Genomic DNA, 22,064 nt, shown 5'->3' on the forward strand with positions numbered 1-22,064 from the left:
GGTGCTGGCCCTGCAGGAGCGCTCCCACCCCCTGGCCGGCCACTCTCTGGGCATGATAGGGACTTTTTTGGGGTGGCCGGGTCCGGAGCTGGCCGAGCGCTGCGGCAGTGTTTTGCTCTCCGTCTTTCCTAGATTGCCGTGGGGTGGGGGAGCCGCGGGGCAGCTCGTGGGGGCGATGCTTTGCCCCCGGTTTAGCGCTGGTTTTGCAGCTTTCCCAGGCTGGTGAGGAGCGGAGCACATGCCCGTTTGCAAACAATGGGCCCGCTTCCGCGCGCAGGAAGCAAGGTCGGATTTGTTCTCCCTGCTTTGCCCCCTCCGGCCAGTTCTGAAGGGGCCAAGCCATTGTCTGAACCATTTCCATGACTCAGTCAACAGCATCCTGCGATCTGGAGGCCGGGACTCGCAGCCAGCACAAAGCAGGAGGCATCGCTCCTGCGGCCAGGGGCCCCGCGGGCTGCACCGAGGGCTGGGGGGGCTTGGGAAAAGGAAGGCGAGCGCTGGCCGTGCCTTTCCCCTCCGTGCCCCCTGCGCCGGCGGCAGCGGGATCTTTGCCCCCGCCAGCTTTCCTGGTCCCCCCACCCATTGTCCCAGCTTCCTTCTGCTGAGGAAAGCAGAAAGCTGGAGGAGGAACCGCTGGGGAGCAGCCCTGGGGGCTTGCCCGGGTGCTGCCAGGTAGGGGGAGGTGGAGCAGGAGCCAAGGGAGCCCGCTGAAGGGATGGGGAGCAGCCCTGCACCATCCTGACACCTCGTACCAATGGTCATGGAGATGCTCCGTGGGGTCTGGGGATGCTCTGTGGGGCCTGGGGATGCTCCGTGGGGCCTGGGGATGCCACATGGGGTCCGAGGAAGCCCCACAGTGCCTGGGGATGCCCTGCACCATCCTGGGGATGCTCCTGGAGAGGAGATGATGCAGGTGGAGCTGGTGTGGCTCAAAGGAGACGTGGGCAGGAGAGGAGCCAGGGTCCCTGCGTGCAGAGGTGCTGCCCCCCCCCCAGCTGGCTGGTTGGGCCCCCACCTCCCAGCACCCATCCGGGGGCGATGCCAAACCCAGGGGACCACCGTGAGGTTGGCACCGGTGGCAGTGGCCAGGCACCGGGCAGGGGAGCCACCGAGCCACCAGGGCCACCACGGCCACCAGTGGGCAGGAAAGGAAAGTGAAAGTCCGTGGCTGCTGCTCCGGCCTGGCTGTTGCCATGGCGACCCGAACAAAGCCTCGGCTCCCTCTTTTTGGCTCAGTTTTTTGGTCCTCGGCCCCTTTGTTAATTGTTTCCCCGGCCAGTTCGGGGGATGCGCCTCCCTCCGCCCCCGGAGCGGCTCCTGGGGGCCCTGCAGGGTGGCCGGGGCTGGTTGTCCCAGCGGGGTGGGCAGGGGGCTTCTGAGGGGCTGTGGGGGGGGGACAGATAGTGTGTGTGTGTGGGGGGGGCACTTCTGCATCCTGCCCTGCTGCAGGTTTGCTGCACGGCTCTCCAGGTCTCAGTTTTGCCATCTGTGAAATGGGAGCGTGTCGGAGAGCTGCAGAGCCACCCGCCCGCCCGCCTCTGCTCCCAAATCCGCTGGGCTTTGGGCTTTGTCCTCTTGGGGGGGATGCCAGGGGGGAAACTCTCCCCGATAACTTCTCGCCTCGCTCTTCCTTCTGTGCTCTCCCCACCGTGGGTGTCCTGCTTGGCTAGGGGCTCGGCACCGCGGCTCCGCTCATTTCTTTGTGACGGTCACTGCAGAGGTTTCCCAGGGGAAGGAGTAGGGTTGGGTGCCCAAACCCCTCCTGAAAACCCATTTTTATGGTTAGCGAGAGGCTGCTGGGAGCGCTGGGCTGCTGCAGCTGCACGGGGAGCAGACGGAAGTCCCCGGAGCCCGAGCTGTTGTGTTGTGCTCCTGGGCCGGGCTGCAAACAAAGCCGGGGAAAAAGAAATTCCCATGGAGGAGAGCGACGGTGCGGGGGGGAGGAAACGGCTTTGAGTCAATGGGAATGTTCCCTGTTGGCAAAACGTAAACAGTTCCCCTCCGATGTTGACATAAAACCGTACAGATTTCGGCCCCTGTTTGGCAACACGTGTGCGCCCCAGCGAGCCCCGAGCCCTCCAGCTCCCAGCGTGGGTTCCTCGGGGGGCGCAGGCGGTGGCGTCCCCGGAGCACCAGGCACAGCCACGGGGGTCCTGCAGTGCCCCGTCCCCCTCCTGCCTTCCCACACCATCCTTTCGGCTCTCCCCTCCTGCCTCCTGTGCCCTCTGCAGGTTTCCTCTTCGGAATGAAACCCCCAAAGGTCCCCAAAAAGCCGCCTGGCTCGGAGCAGGGTGGCACCCAGCGGGAGCTGCGGGGTGCCGGGGCACGAGGAGGGGATGTCCCCGCTGGGAACGGGGACACGGGGGGACAAACGGAGCCCCCGCTTTGTCCAGCCTCTGTCACCGTGCGTGGGGGCTGTGGGAGCTCCCGTGCGGGTGGGATGTGGGGTACGGGGGTGTCTGGGGGTGTCCGCCGAGGCGCCCCGCAGTTCTCTGGGGGGTCTCAGCCCCCATCTCCTCTCCCCCCCTTCCCCAGGACTCCAGGCTGGGGCTGCCGGCGGTGTCACGCGTGGGTCCCCTCACGGGCCAGGGGGGTCCCAAGGGGAGGGGACGGGGCAGAGGGGCCGCCCCGGAGCCGGCTGCTGGCTGGCTGGGCTGCTGGCCCTCCTCCTCTTCCTCCTCCTCCTCCTCCATCCCTCCTCCTCCTCCTCCTCCTCCTCCTCCTCGCTCCCTCTCTCCGCCCGGCGCCGGGGCAGCTCCCAGCGGAGGCGCCGGGGACATGGAGCGGAGCTGAGCCGTGCACGGCGGCACCGGGGCCAGCACCAGCACCGGAGCCAGCACCAAAACCGGCACCAAAACCGGCACCAAAACCGGCACCGACACCAAAACCGGCACCAAAACCGGCACCGGCAGCGGCGGGGACCCGGGCGCAGCGCTGCAGCGCGGCGGAGCCGTGAGTGCAGCCGGGGCAGGGGCAGGGGGCACAGCCCCTGGGGTGGGGGGGGGACACACGGGCACACGGGCACGGTCCCGGGGCGCTGGGCACCGTCCCGAGTCGTGGTCCCCGGTCCCTGTTGGGTTGGGTTGGGGGGGGACCGCCTGGCAGGACCCCCCCACCCCTCCTCCTCCTCCGCCACAACTCCCTGATTTTTTTTAAGCAGAAGGGTTAAAAAAGGAAAAGGGGGCTCCGGGGATTTCCCCGCACGGCCCCCTCCCCGCTGCCAAGTTCGGGGGCCGCAAACTCCCCTCGCAGAGCCGTGCGGGGGCGAGGGGGGAGCACGGCGGGGAAGGGGTTAAACCACGGAACCCCCTTTCTCCCCCCCCACCCGGGCACGGGGCTGGCAGGCAAGGGGTTAACCCCTGGGCATCCCCCCCCCTGTGCTCGGTGTCACCCATCTGAAGCCCCCTCCCCAGGACCCCCCCCGTCCCACCCCGCTTTCTCCTCCGGTTCCCCAGCGGGACGTGTCCCCACGTCCCTGGGCGCACAGCTCCCATCCCTGCTGCCCCCTGCTTTTTGGGGGGGTACAACGCCCCCCCCCAAGACACGGCACTGGGTTTGGGGAGGGGGTCAGCGCCCAGCTGGGCACGGCCAGACGGACACCGGACAGGCGGACACCGCGCACCAAGCTGCAGGCAGGGCCCAGCACCGTGCCCCTGAAGGTCCCGTGGGGTTTGAGGGTTTGGGGCTGCTCAGAGGGCGTCGGTGACACGGCAGCACCGAGGGGGTGCAGGTTTGGGGGTGTCCCGTCCCCCCCCCCCTTGTTCTGCAAGGGGATGGACGCGATGCTGCTGCGGTGCCGGAGGGGAGCGGGGATTTTGGCCGTGTGGCACCATCGCTCCGGCCTCCCCTGCGTCCCCACGGCACCGTCGGGGAAGAATTAGGAGTCCGGGCAGGAAAACTTGCCGGTGGTACCGCACACGGGTGGGTGTCGGTCCTACAAAGTGCCTCGACAAACCGCAGCAGCAGCAGCAGTGCCCCGCTGGGGAGTGGGGTGAGCGCCACGGCGTGCCGCTGGCTGGGACCCCACGGAGGCTGGAGCTCGGCACCGAAATTGTGTCCTCCCCAGCAGCTGTGTCAGGTCCTGTCTGCACACCGGAGCAGTGTTTTGGGGCTGTTCCGGGGAGATTTGGGTCGCTGAGGGCTGAGGGAGAGGAGCTGGTGTGGGCTGGGGGCGTGCTGCAGCTGCTGGATGGTGGAGAGGGCTGTGAAAGGGCTGCGGGGGTTTTGGGGTTTTCACCCCAATCTGGGGTAAGCCCTCGGCTTGGGTAGCACCTGCAGCGGGACACGGCCCCTGCGTGGGGTCGGGGGAGTTAAACTTGGGCAAAGTTAGCGGTGGAAGAGACAAACAGAGAGGTGCATCCCCCGGGGAGCCGTAAATGAGCGGTTTTCATACGAAATGCGCAAATAAATGCAAAGCTTTGCTTCTTTCCACCTCAGCCTAATGATTTCCAGTATTTTATGCAGGGTTTCTTTGCCAGAGAGGGATGCTACCCAGGAAAAATTACAGACCGTGGCTGCGTATTGTTCAAGTCTCAGTTACATCTTGTGAGGTACCTTCAGCACGGAAAACACTTGACTTCCAAAGCAAATCTGGAGTAATAGATTTTAGGAGTGAAAAAGGACCATTAGCTCAGCTAATGTGATTTTCTCCATAGCACAGACCAGATAATATCACTCAGTTACTCTTCTATTGAGCCAATAACTCGCGTTTGTAATTCATGCAATTTCCTTTTAGTTCAATTTAATTTTGTGCAGAATCCATTCTGTTGACACTGATACAGTGTATTTATTTTTTTTTTATTATTATTTTTTTTTTATTTTTTTTGAAAGCCTGCGATTTCAGAGGCTTTGTGTTAAAAATAGCTGCTGTCCTTTGACAAACGTGGGCAGGCTAAAGGCAGTTTTCGAAATCGGCTGCGAGCGACGGGTTCGCAGCAGCATCCAGCTCCCTCCTCGCTGCCCTCCTGCTCAGCCCCCGGCTGCAGAGCGGGCGCTGGGGCGCGGGGCGCACGCCTGGGCTCCCCCCTGGCATCACTTTTGGCCTCATGTGCAGGAGGAGAAGTCCCTGCCGAGCAGCGAAATAGGTAGGAGAGGAGATCAGAAACTTTTACAGATTTATTATCCCTCGCTAAATGTATTTTCTGGAGGAAGGTGCTTTGGGTTGGGACTGCTGGGCACGGTTTTCCTCTCTGAAGCAAAGCGCTGTCATTCCTCTTACCTCCAGCATGCCTGCTCTCTGCTTGCTTATTTTTATTTCTTTTTTACCCTTTCCAAATTGGAGCACCCAAATCTTCCTCTGGACAGCCCTGGGAGCAAAGTTTGTTCCGGCCAGGGGCTGGGGGAGGCAAGATGTCCTGGGGGGAATAGCTGGGCTTTTTGTCTCCCTGCCGAAATGTCCGGGGAGCTGTGCCCTGGCACGCGAGTCGGAGCGAGGATGGGGCAGATCGTAAACTTGTTATTTGCTGGAGGGGATTTAATCCATCCATGGGACGCAGAGGAAGGGCTCTGCGCTCAGTGCGAGGCTCCCAGCCGCAGCGGCACGGTAAATCTAGCCTTTCAGTGGGTTTATTTTTGTATTTGTTACTTGCTGGGGGGCTCCTGGGGCGCACACCCGAGCCTGCAGCTCTCACTGCCCTTTGCCTTCCTGGAACTCAGCCTCGCTGGGGCCAGGCACCGCCACCGAGGCTGCAAAGAGGTCGGGGATGGGAGGCTCTGGGAGCTGGCAGCGCGCTGCAGGGCACATTTTGCACCCCCAAGGTGAGCGTGTTGGGGCGATGCAGGGCTCGGAGCCCCCGCGGCTGCAGGTGGGCTTGCGAGGGCAGGGACACGGGGCCGGGCTGCATCCCGTGGACGAAGCATCCTCGGGGCTGCGGGGTTTGAAGTTTGCTGATGAGCTTGTGGGGTGGCTCGGAGCGTCCCCACAACGAGGGTGGTCTGCAGGGTGTGGGACCTTCGCTGTGCCGTGGGTGCCGGGTCACCCGAGCTGGCCCCGTCTCGTCTCCGCCATCCCTCCCGTTCTCTGCCTTGGGACTGAACCCAGCAACCTCGGAAGGGTTTTGGGGCTGTTCTCGGCCACCCTCGGGGCTCTGACCCTGCACACCACGGGGACCTGAGGGCTTGGGGACCGGTGGCCCGCAGCCGCCTGCTGTCCTGCGTGAGTCCGGCTTTGTGTGGCCGCTGCGAAGCCGCGCTCCGGCTTGCTCCAGCTCCATCCCATTGTAAGCACAGCGCGGTTTTGTGTCGGGCCGGCTTTGTGTGTGCTCGGGTGAGTGCAGAAAGCAGCCGGGCTTTTTTTTTTTATCACCGGAGGGCCAACCTGCAGCAGGCGCAGCAGCAGCAGCGGCCGATGGTGCGGGTGCGCTGTCAGCGCGGCTCCGCTCTCTGCTTTTACGCCCTGAAAGTTCCTCAGCCGGGCTAATAAAACGCGTCGTGTTTATTTTTCCTTTTTTAAAAATAATAATAATAATTGGAAAAAAAAAAGAAAAACAAAAACAAAAACAAAAATCCACTCACGGGCAGGGCGGTTGCTCCCTACAGCTCTGGACAACGCCGTGGAGGAAGCCCGCTGGCCTCTTTTGTTCTCCTCTGGTGCGGCCGTGCTGCTGAGCGTGGCATCGCTACAAGCTGCGAACTATTGATGAAAGATGTTTGTTTCGTTTTCCCTCTGCTAGAAAACACCCACGGGCCGAAGCTGCCCGGTTTTGTGTGTCTGACAGCAGCTGGGGCTGGCCGAGGGGCTGGCGGGGGACTTGTGCTCGCCGGAGACGCGGTGGCCCGGGGGTCGGGCGGTCCCCGCCTGGGGGTCCGTGGAGCCCTGACCAGGCAGCGCCGGGCTGTCCCGAGCTCTGCTTGTTTGTTTGTCACCAGCTTTGGAGGTTTGGGTTTCATTGTGCTGCGGGGAGGAAGACTTGGGATGCTGAAAAAGTTTTACGTGATGCATCACCAGTTTCCACCCAGTTTTAGCCCAGTAGAAACCAGACGAAAGGGAAATAAATTCGGGCGGCTTGTGACAGTCCTGCTGGGGAAAATCTCGGTGCCTTTACCCCGTCCTGTGCCTTTTGGAGACTGTCTTCAGGAGCCAAATCTGGCCGTGCCCCGTACCCCCAGAGCTCCTCGGCGCGAGAAACGCGTGGGTTCGTCCAGCGCTGCTGCCTTCAGCAGGAGGAAAGTTGGCGGGGCCAAAGGCATCGACTTTGGGAACATTTTCCGCGGCTTGGAAGCCCTCCCCGCCTCCCTCCCACTCCGCCGCGCCGTCCCCACCTGCTCCAGGACCATATGTCCCAAGCTGGAAGCGCTCCAGCCCCGAAACAAGGGCCTTTGGTCTGCCCAGTCCCACCAGTTTGGCACCGGTGGGGGAGAGGAGAGGCTGAGGAGGTACAGGGGGCACCTCTGGCTGGCGTCGGAGATGCCCCAGCTGCTCGGACAGGGCAGTTAAAAAAAAATAAAATAATAAATGAGCAGGGGAGGCAGCGGCTTGACCTGGCTTCCACAAGGCTTTTGTGCGAGTCGGCCCAAGCACACTCTTGGAGGGGAGCAGGGCACGGGGACACTGCCAAAACGTCCGTGTCCCCTTCGCCTCCAAGCACCGCACCAGCACCTTGGAGCCGGGACAGGTTTGCAGCCGCTTTTAGCTAAAAATGTGTCGGTTTTGAGGGAGAAAGCCGCTGCTGCGGGCGTTACGCTGCCCTCCCCGCCGCCTCGTCCCGCTCCCTTTGCGGCCCTTCCCCTGCAGAATGCCGCCCGGGAGATGGCTCCGAAATGTTTGAAATTCTGCCTCGCCATAATTTAATGCTCCATTACCAGCCAGGCCCGCTGCGGGCATGTGACCGTTATAAAAGATGCAGCCTGGTGGCTGCAGAGCCCGGGCAGCCTCCCCCCCGGCTGCCTTATCAGAGAAAATCGAGATAAGGGGCTCATCATTAGGGCAGCCCCGTGCGCACTCAGTGGTCCTGGCCAAAATCTGCTGGCCCGAGTTGTTATTTTTTTTTAATTCTGGCTGGCGAAGGTGGCCGATGGCAGTTCGGGGTGTGCTGGGAGGAGAGGGTCAGGCTGTAAATGAAACACAAGGAGAATTAAAAGAACATGGGGTAGCAGGGAGCCCAGAGCGGGGGCATTTGATCCTCTCTGCCCTCGCAAAATGGGGTTATTGTGGTCTGGGAGCCTGGGAAGAAATAGGAACAGGTCGGGAGGAGCACCTGGAGGCGTTGGCAGCCTCTCCGGCACCGCGGTGACAGCAGCCAGCCTGTCTCCCCGATGGGGCCCTTGTATCTTCCTCTTTTCTCCTGGGTGGGTGCTGGTGGCGCAGGGTGGCTCCGTTTTACAGCCTCGTTCAGGGAAAAAGTAGAAAAAAAAAACAGAAAAAACAGAAAATAAAGCAGAGGTAGGTGGTGGCGGTGCGCTGGGTTGCAGTGGGCACGCAGAGCCCGGGCTGCTGCTGGGCTCCACGCTCAGCCCCTGCTGTGCCAGAGACACGTCCCCGGTCCTGGGCACCCCCTGTCCCTCCTGGCGTTGTCCCACGGCTGGCAGGGGGCTTTGTCCCCGCTGTCCCGTGCGGGGTGAGCATGAGAGCAGCAGGGGTGGCAGCACTGGTCCTTAGTGCTGGGCTGCATGGGGCTGGAGAGGAGAAAAAGTGCAGAGAGGAGAGAAAAGGGGACAGGACAGGACAGGACAGGACAGGACAGGACCATGGGCTGAAAAACATCTGGGAAAGCACCGGGTGCACAGCTCGTCCCCAGCATCCTGAGGTCTCCAGAAACTGGGGACGGGGCAGGGCTGGGACAAATCCCACAGGGCAGGGTGATGGTGGCGTTGGCTATGGGATGGAGCGGGTCCGGTGTGAGCTGGGCAGGGGGGAGCCACCTCCTGCAGCCCCTCTCCACCTGCCAGGAGCTGCTGGAGCCAGGCTTGGGGAATTTAGCGAGGCCCTGCCCCGGCCCAGGGCGGCATCCGCCTGCCCGCCCGTCGGGGAACGGTCGGGGAATGCCAGAGCCCGGCTTATCTTTTGTCTGGAACAATAGAGGGCTCGGCCCTATTGTTCTACCTTGCACGCCCAGCCGGAAAGCGAGTCCCCTGGGGCAGGGGCTGCACAGGAGCTGCCTCTGGGGCTGCTCGGCTTGGGGGGGGGGTTTGCTGGCAGAGCGGACACGGACACGGACACGGACATGGACACGGACATCGCCATCCCCACGGGCTCGGCAGGTGAATTCCCCAGTGGCTGAAGGAGCTTTCCTGCTCAGTTTTTTCACTGTGATACAGGCTCTGGGGAAGGGATGCCCGGAGCTGGAGGGGTAGTGTGAGGGTGGCCCCCGGGGGACCCAGCCGTAGCTGCGTGGCACAAACACAGCAGGGCAGTGTTTGCCCCTCTCCGAGGCTCCTGGGCTGCGATTTGGGTGTCTGGGTGCAATCCCTGCAGTATCTGGCCTTCCCGTGCCCAGCGGCAGCGCTCTCAGCTCCAGCTGGCAGCGTTAAAAACCCCTTCCCCAGACCACGCTCAGCCTCTTTCTGCTGCCTGAGCTGCACCCCCTGCAAAAAAAAAACAGCGTGTGTGTGTGTGCACGGAGCAAATGTGGGCTCCCAGCCCCGCTAAGCCGTGCAGGAGCCAGCCGGGACGAGGCACGTGGAGCCAGGGGCTGCCAAAACCCCTTGCAGGCTGGGGGACCCGAGGGGAATTGGGGACACAGCGAGGCGCGGGGGGACAGGTGCCAGCGGGGCTGCGCGGCCACAAAGAGCCCCTTGTGGGCTGCGGGACACGGGGGTGGCTGGGGGCAATCGGACACCCCCTCGCCACAGGGCAGAGCCGCCTGCTGCTCGCCGGAGAGTCTCTGCTCTCCCCTTCGCTGCATTTTGTTTTTTTTTTTGTTGTTGTGCGCTGAAAATAATCCTGGCGGGGCAGGGAGGGCTCGTCCCCAAATCTCTCTGCCGTGACCAGGATTTCGTGGGCTTTATCTCCTCCGGGGAGAGGGCTGAGGCGCGAACCCGGCTGGGTGGGGTGGTCTCGGTTTGTGGGGTGGTGGCTGCTGGAGCCCTTTAGCCGGTGCCCCCACCCCACCGCCCAGGCTGCTTGCTCATCTCCCTGCTGGTTGTGGAGCTCTGCAGGCTCAGAAGTGATGAGCTGGAACCGGGAGCTGCCCCGGTGTTAATTTTGGGGATGTTTTAACCCATGCCAGAAAAGCTTCCAAAAAAAAAAAAAAACGTGCTCAGGGTGGGTGAGCGGGGAGGGAAGGAGGCGGTAGAAATGCGAGGCTGGGAGGCATCGGCCGGATCCCTGCACCCCGGCAGAGGAGGTTTCATGGAGGTGTGAGCCCAGTCCCCATCCTCATCCCTGTCCCCATCCCTCCAGGCTTCCCTGCCCGCCTTGATGACACTTTGCAAGCTGGGGACAGCCGCAGTGCTCGGCCGGGTCAGCCCCATGAGCTGTCCCCTTCTCTTCCCCAGCGCCGTGCTCGGGGTGAGCTCCCTGGGCACGGGGGATGCCGCACGGCCCCTCTGTAAAGGACCCCAGCAGCTGCAGCAGGATGGGGGCGAGCTGAAGCAATTATAGCAGCATTTTTGGGGCACGAACCAGCCCTTCTGATTTCTCTCTCGCACTGAGCCCTGTGTCGTGAGCCCCGTTGCTGCTGCTGGAGGCACCTGGAGCAGCGTGGGGACGAGCTCCCCGCCGAGTCCTTACCACGGGGGCCTGAATCCACCCCGTAAATCAGAGTAACAGCATCTGAGCGACCCTGGGTGCTGCTAATAAGGGAGAGAAGCCGGGCCGAAAGCATTTTCCTCGGGGGTCTTCATCCTGACCCGGCCAGCCGTGACCGCTGAGCTCTGAACCACGGTGGGATCGGGGCTTGGGTTGCCAATAGCGAGGGTGCGATGGTTTGGGGGGGTCTTTGGGCATGGCACCGACAGCTCCTGTCACGCTGGGAAAAATCTGTTGTCCAAATGTCAAACGGCCCCAGCAGCTGGGAGGTGGTGGCAGCCCCTGCCCCGAGCCCGGGCAGCAGCTGGGGAGGGCGAGGTGGCCTCGGTGGCCAAGGGAGCCAGCACAGCTCGGGCTCAGGGACCCGTTTGCTGCAGTTACAAAGCCACAGGAGGTGAAACCGAAGGTTTCCGGCTCGCTGCAGGCTGCTGGGTTTTGGGGAGCAGGCAGAAGCGTGCGAACGTGGGGGTTTTGTCTTCGGTGCCACCTTTGAGGAGCCCCCGAGCTCCTTCGGGTGCTCACGTGTGAGCCTGGCTCATGTGGGAAGCACGGGGGCAACCAGACCTCCCCCCAGAGGGAATTCCCCTCTGAACCTGGGGGCAGCTGGAAAAAATGACTTGGATGGAAGGTGGAAAATGGCACGAGAAGGTCAGCAAGGGTTGAGAGAGGGGGGTGCATCGTGCTCCGTGCCATGCCCGGGGACCCTTGGTCCTAAAGTGCCCGGGCACGCAGCTCTGGTGCGGGGTGAGCCGAGCGAGTGCCTTGGGGTAAGAGCCGGAGAGGAAAAGGGTCAAACGTCCTCGCCCCTCCAGCGAGCGATAGGAAAGTATTGTTTAGGAACAAGTCGAGTCAAACGTGCCCCGTGCTCTGCCTGGAAATGCTGAGTGAGTGAAATTGCACAAAACGTGCACCGAGATCGGGCCCCTCGATAAGCCCCAGGGCCGCGCCTGGGTGCGGAGAGGCTGCGAAGGAAAGGAGGGCGACGGCGCTCGCAGCGCGGTGCCGGGTGAGTTGGCCTCGGCCTTCGCCTCCTGGCTCTGCTCCCCTTACGGGAAGGGTTCCTTCATTTGCCTTTTTCCCCCCTTTTTCTTGAATTTCTTTCCCATAATGGATTGTTCGCTTCAGATCGATTGCCTTGGGAGAGGTGGCGGCTGAGCAGGCTGCTGGCTGTATCGATGGGGAGGGGGAGGCAGGGGGATTTAAGGGGTCCTGGGTCTGGGGGAGGTGCTGAGGACCTCAGCAGGGTCCTCTGCCCTGTGGGATGCTGGTGTTGGGGCCGTGGGCCTGATCCTGCCAGCCCTGCAGGTGCCTCGTGTGCGGGCTCGGTGCTGCGGGTCAGGTTTGCTGCTGCTCCCTCCACCAGCAAACATTCTGCGAAGGAGGAGGCGTGTTTAAAAATTATTTCTGGTGCAGAAAAAAAGTAAAGAAAGAGTAAATACACGTTCTTCAAAGTTCCTCTCTCCTCCTGTTTCCCCTACATCTTGCTAACATGCTTCGATATCGCTATCTCCTGGGCTTGTGATAAAGGGGAAGAAAGGAAGGGCATGGAAAGGGGTCTTGGAAAATATTACGGTTGCAGGGCTTATGTTTTCCCCTGGAGGATTTAGACCTGCAGGGGAGGTTTTTTTTTTTTTTTTTTCTCTTGTAGCCCTTCAGAGGAAAGCACTGCTCTCAAAGCCCTGTGAGCGAGAGCGCTTTGAGCGCCGCTGCGTGCAAAAGCGCCGCTGCGCCGAGCCGCGTGGCTTCCCGCCGGCGTTGTGCAGGGTGCAGAGCTCTGCGAAGGCTCAGGAGGGGCTGCTCCCCCCCTGGTTGGCCTCATCTGCAGCCAGCAGCCCCCCTCAGAGCCCTCCTTGCTCCCCAGGACCGGGTTGCAGCGGGTCCCCCCCCTTTGATGCCACCGGTTGTCCCCTTCTGGTCCCCCTGCTGCGGGGCGCGGCGCTAGCTAAAGCCATTTTCACGCCGACCTGGGTGAGAAACGCATCCAGCTACAGAGCCGAGGCTGGTGCACGAGCCTTTCCTTATTGATACCAGAAGGAAAAATAAAAAACAACAACAAAAACCCCGCGGACTGTCTCGTCCCAGGGCCAGGAAGCGGGGATGACCGGCGCGCTCCCCTGCCCATCACGTGGCAGCCGCTGGGACTGTTCCCCGCGCCCGCTTCCCCCTGGGCTTCGCAGGGCTTTAAATAATTCCAGCGCGACGGAGTTTCCTCCGCTTCCCTGATGAGATCACTCCCCGCCTCATAAATCTCGCGGCCAGGAAGTTCCACCTGATGTGCAGCTTAATTTTTCCCCTACTTAAACCCATCCCGTCACTCGTCTCGCTAAAGGAAAAATCTGTTTGGGCCGGAGCTGCGAAGGCGGTGGACCCGTGCCAGTTTACACCCCGAGCCGGCTCCGGCTGCCTCTTTTTTTTTGATTTTCTCCTTTTTTTTCAGCTTGGGTGCTGCTCTCTGGGGTGCAGTGGGATGTGGTGGGCTCTGTCAGCCAGGCTCACCGGAGGCTGTGTCCCTGCGTGGTGCTGAGCGCCGGGCAAACCCCGCGGCAGGAGCCGGCTGCTTCCATCTCCGGGGTGAAAACATGCAGGAAAATAACACGTGCTGCTCGCTGGGCTTCGCCTCCTGCTGTGGCAGCCTCGGGGTTGTTCTTATTCCTTATTTTGAAGCTTTTCTTTAAAATATAGCTTCACAGCAGTGCAGCCAAGGGCGGGCAGAGCATGAGTCTGGCTATTGCATCCGTAGGGTAAGTGCTGGTAAATCAGATGTGATTTAATTCCCCCTGGGCCAGCACTCTGGGGCTCTGCTCGCTGTCGGATGGGGGTGGACATGGGGAGGGGGCAAAGGATGGTAGGGGGGGGTCCCAGCAAGGCCCTGGTGCTGGGAGGCAGCACGGGGAGGGAGCAGCTGAGTAAGACAGGAAGGCACCGTGCCGTGATGCGTCCCTCGGCCCTTTCATAAGAAACCAGAGCCAGGTGGTAAAAGAAACCTCAGAAGCCCTACGAAAGCAGCACCAAGTGCGCGCTGGAAATTGTTAGTAAGAGGGGGGGGCATCGGGAGGAGGGGGGAGCGGCGCAGTTCAAACCTGCACGGGCTGGACCAGATGGGCTCCGGGACCTGGAGGGCGCACGCGGCGCCTGGAAATTGCCATTTTCAGGCAGGTTTTTGCTTTCCCCTTCCCACAAGAGCAGGGTTCCCGTGGAAGGACTCCGTCTGCTGCTGCTCGCAGGCGCCGTGCACAACCCAGGCCCTTCTCCTCCTTGCATGATGTAAATCCATTCTGCCAAGCCCCCCAGATCCTTTCCTTCCCCTCTGCCATGCCCCCAGATTCATTTTTTTTTTTCTCCATCTTGCTCGTGCGGATCCTTAAGTGAATTTAGCAATTAACACCTTTTCCCCTCCCTCCCCAAGTTTTGCAGGACTGCTTAGATTTCCCCGACCATCCGAAGGGCTCCCCGGCCGGCATGCATCAGCAAGACGAGCATTTCGTTAGCAGTCCTAGCTGCGGCCCAGAGGCCTTTGGAGAAGGTCGGGTTTGGGGACAGAATGACGAAATGCTGCTCGAGCTGCTGGTAATCGCTTTAGGGGCAAGAGCCAGGCTGTAAGAGGAGCCGGGCGTTTCTACTTTGCATCTCAGTGATGGAGAATTGGTGCTGCCCCCACAGAGGAGGCCGTGCCGGAGCTGTGACGATGCGAGCCCCAAAAGCGAAGGGGAAAAATCCTTCCCCTGATGGGGCACCAGTCCCGGCCCCGTGGGATCGGGGCCAGAAGGGAGCTGGGTGCCGGGGGGGCACAGGTGCCCCTGGCTGGGGGTTTCCATGATGCTGACGCTGTCCCCGTTGTGTCACCGCTTCGCCCCGACGTTTCCGGAGGCCGTTATCCTCCCCAGTGGTGACGTTGCCTTCGGGGAGCTGCTGGAGGCCGGACAAAGCGCCGCCTGTTTTGCTTGAGCAGTGGGAATCCCAAGCGATCTGCCCGTGAGCCCCCAAGGCTTTGCCAGGACGGAGCCCCAGGGCTTTCCAAACTCGCCCTTCTTGGCACCGATTTGGTGTTTTTTTCCAGCAAGCCGAGCTCTCGGCAGCTTTCTGGGAAAAAGGCCGGGGCTTTCCGCGGGCATGCCGGGGGCAGGTGAGGTGTTAGAGAGGATGTGCAGAGCTCGGGCTCGCCCAAATGCAGCACGTTTCCGCTGCTGCAGCACCTCGGTTTTTGGGGCAGGATGGGTGCGAGCTGGGGACCGTGCGCCCTGCAAGCGCCGCTGCTGCTCGGTGTCCCCCGGACACGTGGCTGTCACGTGGCGGCGGCGTTTCTGCTGCTGGATAAGCTCGGCATCCGGACGTCTTCTGGGCTTAAATCCTGCTTTTTCAGTTAACGCCGGGGGTCCGGCGCTTTCTTTTTGCTGAAAGTTTCTGGGTGGCGATCCTCAGGATCTGTGCAGGGCTCTGGCTGCGAGCCATGCAGGCTGCGCTTCCCAGCTCCGCCGTGTCCCCACCGGTGTCCCCAAAGGTCACCGTTTCCTCCCGCTAGTGACAGCGCGGTGGTGGGGACAGCAGGTAGGCTTTAGGGCCAGGGTCTGGAGCCTGATGGCAATCCCTCGTGAGCCCCCCCAGCATCAGGAAGGTGAGATGTGAAGCCACGACCCCGCTCTTTGTCACCCACCGAAGCCCCTCTCCCATCAGCTGCTGCCTGCTGTCCCCTCTCCAGGCAGGAGCCCACCGGGGGACGTGCCACATCCCCAAAAAGTGGCAACCCCGTGAACTTCCCAGCCGGGGGCCTTCACCTCGGCCACCCCCGTGGGCACGGCGCGGCCCCGGCAGGAGGAAGCCATCCGTTCTTTTATGTGCGAAGGCACGCTGGGCGGAAAGGCTTGGAAAGGGCCCCGAAAGGACATTCCAAGTCTGGCAGGAAAGCGGCCCGCTCGTCTGGCAGGAGACGGGCTATTGTCTGTGCCGGTGGCCGGAGGGATTCCTTGGGCCTGTGTGGAAGGAGAAAACCTGTGCGTGGGTTTTTTTTTTCTCTGCCTTCTCTCCAGGGGGTGCTGGGGGCACAAGCGTGGTGGCGGTGATGCGTGGCTCCTGCCCGTGGTGCCTTCACGCCGGCCTCGCTCTCGGTGCCCCCTCGGGTTTTTGCGCTTGGCCACGCTTTGTGCTTTCTCCCTGGCTGGGGAGGGATGTCTGAACTGATAATTTTCTGCTGTAATTGTGGAGAAAGAGGAAAAGATAAAAAAAAAAAAAAAAAAAAAAACCAACATGACAGCCTCTCAGCTCTCCTGGCCTACGTGATGGGGCCAGGAATAAGAGCTGGGCAGCCCAACTCACCCCGTCAAACGTTGGGGTGGGAGCAGCCCCGGGGCGAGCAGGGGTGCAGGACCCAGCCAGCTCCTGCGCTCAGCCTCTCTCCTGGGACACAAGGAGGTGGAATTGCCCAAATGGGATCTCCTGTGTGCCGAAATGGGATCTTCTACCTCGTGCTGCAGCAGCTCAGGGGACTTTGTGTGCTTGTGGCTTTCCGCCCCCCCCCTCTGCACTCGCTGGTGTTTTTACAAGAGTTTGGGTTTCACCGAGCCTCAGCGTGTGCGCCCCAGCCCTGCCGAGCTGCAGGCAGCCGCCCTGCGAGCAGAAACCCTCCGTACCCATCCCGCAGCACACACTGCTGCCTTTTTCCTCCATTTGTGCGACCGGGACGACAAACCCACAGGCAGGAGAGGCTCTGGAGGCTAGGGGAGGTCAGCAGGAGGCACGCACTGATCCCCAACCACGGTGCCAGGCTGCTGCCGGCTCTGCCCCTGCCCCTTGGAGCCGTTTTGTGCGCTGCAGGCGGGGCAGATAGGATCAGCCTGCAGCCAGGAAGGGTGGCACGGCACACGGGGAGAATTGCAGGACGTGCCATTGAGGGGTGCTAACGGGGCAGGAAAGCGGCAGGGCAGCGGGATGTCGCCGTCCCGAGGTGGCAGCCCCTTGGGCTGGAGGTTTAGGTGGCACAGAGCGGCTGGGGCCTCTCGGAGGCGAGCTGAGCGAATGGTGCTTGCAGGGCATGGACAATTTAGGGCTTTGGTGGTCGTAATAAGCCCTCCTCGTGCTGCCCAAAGGCTCCTGGGGACACCTTATCCCCCCGCCGTGGGCTGGTGGCACTCGTTTGGTGCGAATCCTGCCTGCGCTCTGCCTCCCCAGGCGGGCACTTCTCATCCGCGCGCCGCTCCCCTCCGCCCTTCATTAATCGGGGAACATTAAAGGTGAAGAGCTGTTCCATGAAGACGTGTTCCCGGTGCCAAGGCAATTGTCCCCGTCCCTATTGTCTGCGCAACAGAGGAGCTCTTGAGCCGAGCACCTGAGCCTGCCGGCGCAGGCCTGGTACAGAGCGAGCCTGTAACAAGAGAACTGTGCGCTTTTCTCCTTTTTCTTCTCATTTATATATATATATATATATATATGGTTTTTTTTTTCTGTTCAGCAAACCGTACAATAAACCCACAAGGAGGCCCCTTTCAGCAGCCCCCTATTAAAGCACCAGCCCCGTTTTAAGAGTGGACTTCCAGTGGCCCCATGGGTTAAGGACCACAGGGGGGTGACCTGCTGGAGGAGGGGGATTTGGTAGGAGATGCGGTCCGGGAGGGGAGAGCAGGGGCAGGAAGGTGAGGAGCGGGGTTTTTGCCTTTAAAGACAGGCTGGAGGAAGGTGCAGGGGTGCCCTCAGTGCTTTTTTTTGCTTCCCCGTGCTGGGTTCAGGTGGTTGCTGTTGCTCCCCCAGCTCTGCTCCGTGCACGTGGAGCTGCGCTCAGCGCCCAGCCAAACTCCGTCTTTATTCCCGTCTTTATTCCCGCATCTTCCCCAAATTATAAAACCACCCGAGGCAACGAGCGCCGTGCTTCGGTGCCTCGGTTTCCCCACGGCCCACATCCAGCCCCTTGCTGCTCTCCCAGCTCCGGCTCGGTGGGCGCAGCACCCGCAGCCACAGGGCACGGCTTCCCGCTGGCTCCCCGCCATCCCCGTTTTGGTGCCAAAAGCGCCCTTTTCCTCCCCGGCCGAGGCGTGCCGAGGGCACACGGGGTGTGTTTTTATTCCGGCGAGGCCGGGAGGGACGGGACATGCAGGGTGGCAGTGCCGGGGGTCCCCTCCTGGCCGCCCCCCGAGGTGGGCTGGGGGCAGGAAGGGGCGACGCGGGCGGTGCTGCAGGATGCGGGCAGATCCCGTGCGATGCCGGGGCCGGGAGGAAGCCCACGAGCCCGGCGAGCGCAATGATTTGTTCGGAGAAGGGCAGGGAACTGAGATTAAAAAAAGCCCTGCTAAGATCAGAAACTCTGGCGCGCACAGTGCCCCATTGTTGAGCTGTCACACTTCCCTTTACTTTATTGCTTTTGTCCAACACCCCATTGTTCCACTTCCTTTTGTCCCCTATTCAGAGCCCTGGCTTTTCATTACCCAGCCGGCCTTGTTGTTTTCGTTTCTTTTGTTTGAAGTTCCTGAGAGGAAGGTTTTATTTTCAGCGGGTTGATTAATTCGCAGCTTGAGCTGCCCTTTGTTTGTTGTGTCACCGCTGCCCCCGAGTCGGGCAGCCGGCTTCGGCCCCTAGCCCATTTTAGGGGGGCCCCGAGATGCTGGGGGGCAGGCGTGAGCCCCCGGAGGCTGCAGCAGGTTTTTGGGGTCCCTGCTGTAGGGTGCAGACCCCCCCCAGCACACTGTAGTCCCTGTGGCCCCTGTGGTCCTGCACCCTGGCCCCGGTGGTGCAAACCCCGTCCTTCGTGGCCCCCTTTCCCCTTTATTCCTCCCTGATTTGTGACCTGGGGAGGGCGATGTCTGAGCCTGGGGAGGGCGATGTTTGCTGCCAGTCCGTGCAGCCTGAGGGCTGGTGGCCCAGGAGGGGAAATCCCCGCAGGGAGCACCGCAGTCGGGCTCTTCCCCTCGCCCCCCGTGCAATCCCGTTGCGGTCCCGGTTTGTCCCATTTGGGAATTCGGCCTCTGCCACCCGGCACTGGCTGACCCCATGGAAAAGGCTGGCCGTGGTGATGCTCGGTGTCCCCCCCCGGGTCACTTCAGAGCCCTGTGGTACCCAACCAAGGGCCGGGAGCCCCGATATGGTCATGAAAACCCCACAGAACAGCGAGGGCGCAGCTTCACCGAGACCCCTGCAAACCATCGGCACGGCGCACCCAGCTACGGGGCAGGGCTGGGCGAAGGGGTGCCCTCTGCTTTGGGGTGGGGGGGAGCAGAGGGACCCCACCACCCCGCTGACGGCCCCGTTGCCCCGCAGGATGTCCATGAGGAGCCCCGTTTCTCCCCACCTGGAGCTCGATGGGGCGGGCAGCATGGTGAACTGCAGCATCAAGACGGAGGAGAAGAAGGAGGGCGGCTACGAGTCCCCGCCGGGGGCTGCCCCCAGCGCCGAGCCCCGTCCCAGTGACCCCCCGGGACCACCGCCGAGGGAGGGCACGGACCCCCAGGCCCTGCCACAGGTGGGTCCCACGGCTGTCACCCCCCTCCTCCAGCCCCCTGGTCCTGGCCTTGACCGAGCCCGGGTCCCACCGTGCTGGCAGCGCGCTGCATCCCGCCCCGGGCAGACGGGGGTTGTTGTTTCCCCGAGCTTTTATTTCTCATCCTGAGGAAATGAGGCTGCAACCTGAGGCTCCCCCAGGCTTTCTGGCTGCTGCCGATGCTCTCGGGTCAGCCCTGGGATTTGCCTTTGGCCTGCAGCCCTCCGTGGCCTCCTGCACACCTCCTCCGCACGGTCACCCTCCCATTTTCCCATTTCAGTAGCTCTCGGCCATCCTCTCCCCGTGTCTCATAGCCCTCCCAGGCCCAGAGGAGCAGGGCAGCCTAAATAATTAGCAACAACCTCCTGCAAACGAGTCCTGGCTGCAGGAGGAGCGGAGATGCTCTCCAGCAGGGCTGCTCCCCAGGGGACGGGGATGTGCCGCAGGGTCCCGTGGTCCCGTAGCCAGCCTGGTGGGGCTGGCTCTGAGCATCCCACCGGCTCAGCACCGCCTGCCCGGAGCCCCGTGGATGTCCCCATCCATGGGAGCCTCCTCCAGGTGACCCCGTGTGTGTTGCAGGAGTCCCATTCGCCCGCCGGCGATGCGCTGGAGCCCCGGCGCTCGGCCTTCGAGCCGGCTGTCAGCAGCCAGGAGAAGCTGGACTTCAACAAGAACCTAAAAGAGGGTAAGAAAGGCTCCTGTGATTTACCCCCCGGCTGTTTTCGGAAAGATTTGGGATGGGAATCACCATCCCATGCTGTGCTCACGTGGCTCTCCTCTCCTCCCCTCCTCTCTCCTGCCTCCCCGTGTGCCTGCCGCTGGGGACAGTGATGCCAACCATCGAGAAATTGCTGTCCAGCGACTGGAAGGAGCGGCTGCTGGGCCGAAACGCTGCTGAGACCAAAGAAGTGAAGGGTGAGGTCCCCTCCCTGCCTCCTCGGTGCCCACGGGGCCGGCAGCTTTGTGTCCCCCCCCCCCCAGCAGGTGTGCGCGCAGCTTTGTGCGTTTTGGTGTTTCGTAACCAAAAAGTTCATTTGATTTTTTGGGGAGAGGAGGGTTCCTCCCTCCAAAAAAAAAAGAAAGCTTGTTCTGAGGACACATAGGGATGTTAGAGCACATCGGGGTCTGTAAACATCCCATGCACGGCCCCCTGGCCACCCTTCGCCCACCTGATGCCGCTCACCCCCTTCCCAAGCCCCCTGACCCGCAGCCTTGCGGCTCCTTCCCTGGCGCAGGAACCCAGGAGAGCCTGGCGGAGAAGGAGCTGCAGCTCCTCGTCATGATCAACCAGCTGTCCACGCTGCGGGACCAGCTCCTGACGGCGCACTCGGAGCAGAAGAACATGGCTGCGATGCTCTTCGAGAAGCAGCAGCAGCAGATGGAGCTGGCGAGGCAGCAGCAGGAGCAGGTGGGCTCGGGCACCCCCCCGGCCGTGGGGACTGTCCCGTCGGGGATGGCTTTGGTGTCCTCTGGACACAGGAACGGGACCAAGGGGACGAGGAGCAGGGGCAGGAGCGCCCTAGAAGTGATGGGGAGGTGGCTTTGGTGTCGGGGGCTGAAGGGTTTTGGTGTCTGCCCAGAAAATACCCCAATTTCCTTGCCCAGCCCGAGGCTTCCTATCGTGCTCCTCGCTACCAGGAGGCTCGGTCGTAGCTGTCCGTCCTCCTTCTGCCTGCTGAGGACGGCAGCCAAAGGAGGTCCTCATCACCGTGTGCCCTTCCTGACTGCTCTCTCCTTTCTCTGTGAACATCCCTTTATTCCTCAGCAGTGGCCCAAATGGTGCTACAAGTGCGGGGCTGACACCCCTGCCACATGGGGTGTGGGTGACGCGGTCCCTTCCCAGCCTATTTCTCACCTCGTGCCTGTCGAGGTGACTTGGGGACAGCTCAGCTAGCACCCTACCCCCCCACGGCAGCCCATGGGGACCTCCGCAGCCTCTCTTTTGCTGGTGTAGGGCAGCTCGTGCCCCGCTGGGGCTCGGGGCTCCCTGCTCCCGCGGCTCAGCCCCGCTGTCTCCCTCCTGCCAGATCGCGAAGCAGCAGCAGCAGCTCATCCAGCAGCAGCACAAAATCAACCTGCTGCAGCAACAGATCCAGGTAAGGGCGGGGATCACCCCGCTGCCACCCTGCGGGGACAGCCCGAGGGGACGTCGCGCACGGGGAGGGGGTCACCCGGCCTCTCCGCTCCTCTCCCCCTCTTCCCTCCAGCAGGTCAACATGCCGTACGTCATGATCCCCGCCTTCACCCCCAGCCACCAGCCTCTCCCCGTGACGCAGGACCCCCAGATAGCGCTGCCCATCCAGCCCATCCCCTGCAAACCAGGTGAGCGGGGTCCCCCAGGGCGCAGGGGGGGCACCCTGCAGGGTGGCCTCGTCCCCCGACGCCTCCGTCTCTGCTCCTCGCAGTGGATTACCCCGTGCAGCTGCTGCACAGCCCCCCTCCTCCCACGCTGAAGAGACCCGGCGGCTCGAGCCACCTCCAGATGCAGGTAACAGCCCCAAAGCATCCGTAAACCACCCCAAAAAAACACCCCGCAGCTGGGGGGCCGTGGGCAGCGCATCACCCTGCCTGCCCTCCTCCGCCGCAGGAGACCTCGCAGCCGCTGAACCTGACGGCCAAACCCAAAGGCTCCGAGCTCCCCAGTGCCTCCAGCTCGCCCAGTTTGAAGATGAGCAGCTGCCAATCCCTCACGCCGAGCCACGGGGCCACGAGGGAGCTGCAGACCAGCCCGTCCAACCTGCCTCTGGGTGGGTTCCCAAAAGCCTTCGTCCATCCTGGGCACCTCCTAGGTGCAGGAGATGTCTCTGCTCCGTGGGGTCCCACCTTGCTGCGGTGGGCAGCACCCACCCTGCGGCTCCGTGCGACCCCACAGGCAGCTCCTGTTGGGTTTGCGAGGGCAGGATGGGTGCCGCGGGGGTT

The 22,064-nt window shown here is 62.3% G+C and overlaps 1 protein-coding gene across 7 annotated transcripts in view; it reads left to right on the top strand.

Moving 5' to 3' along the window:
- Window positions 1-22,064, top strand: part of SOX13 (SRY-box transcription factor 13) — a 38,290-nt gene that overhangs the window by 11,623 nt on the left and 4,603 nt on the right. For 2 of the 7 annotated variants that reach the window (XM_084497780.1, XM_084497783.1), the window contains exons 2-9: window positions 18,926-19,127; window positions 19,725-19,830; window positions 19,974-20,060; window positions 20,381-20,553; window positions 21,173-21,241; window positions 21,353-21,467; window positions 21,551-21,633; window positions 21,733-21,892. In XM_084497780.1, coding sequence (XP_084353906.1) covers window positions 18,927-19,127; window positions 19,725-19,830; window positions 19,974-20,060; window positions 20,381-20,553; window positions 21,173-21,241; window positions 21,353-21,467; window positions 21,551-21,633; window positions 21,733-21,892 — 994 coding nt within the window. In that variant the 5' untranslated portion in view covers window position 18,926. Of the gene's footprint in view, window positions 1-2,736; window positions 2,953-4,481; window positions 4,551-4,957; window positions 5,085-5,675; window positions 5,758-11,275; window positions 11,336-18,925; window positions 19,128-19,724; window positions 19,831-19,973; window positions 20,061-20,380; window positions 20,554-21,172; window positions 21,242-21,352; window positions 21,468-21,550; window positions 21,634-21,732; window positions 21,893-22,064 lie in introns of those variants that run through there. The other 5 variants (XM_084497779.1, XM_084497782.1, XM_084497781.1 and 2 more) reach the window with 5 other exon arrangements.

Source organism: Aythya ferina (genome assembly GCF_964211825.1).
Source record: "Aythya ferina genome assembly, chromosome: 25".
Taxonomy (NCBI): domain Eukaryota; kingdom Metazoa; phylum Chordata; class Aves; order Anseriformes; family Anatidae; genus Aythya; species Aythya ferina.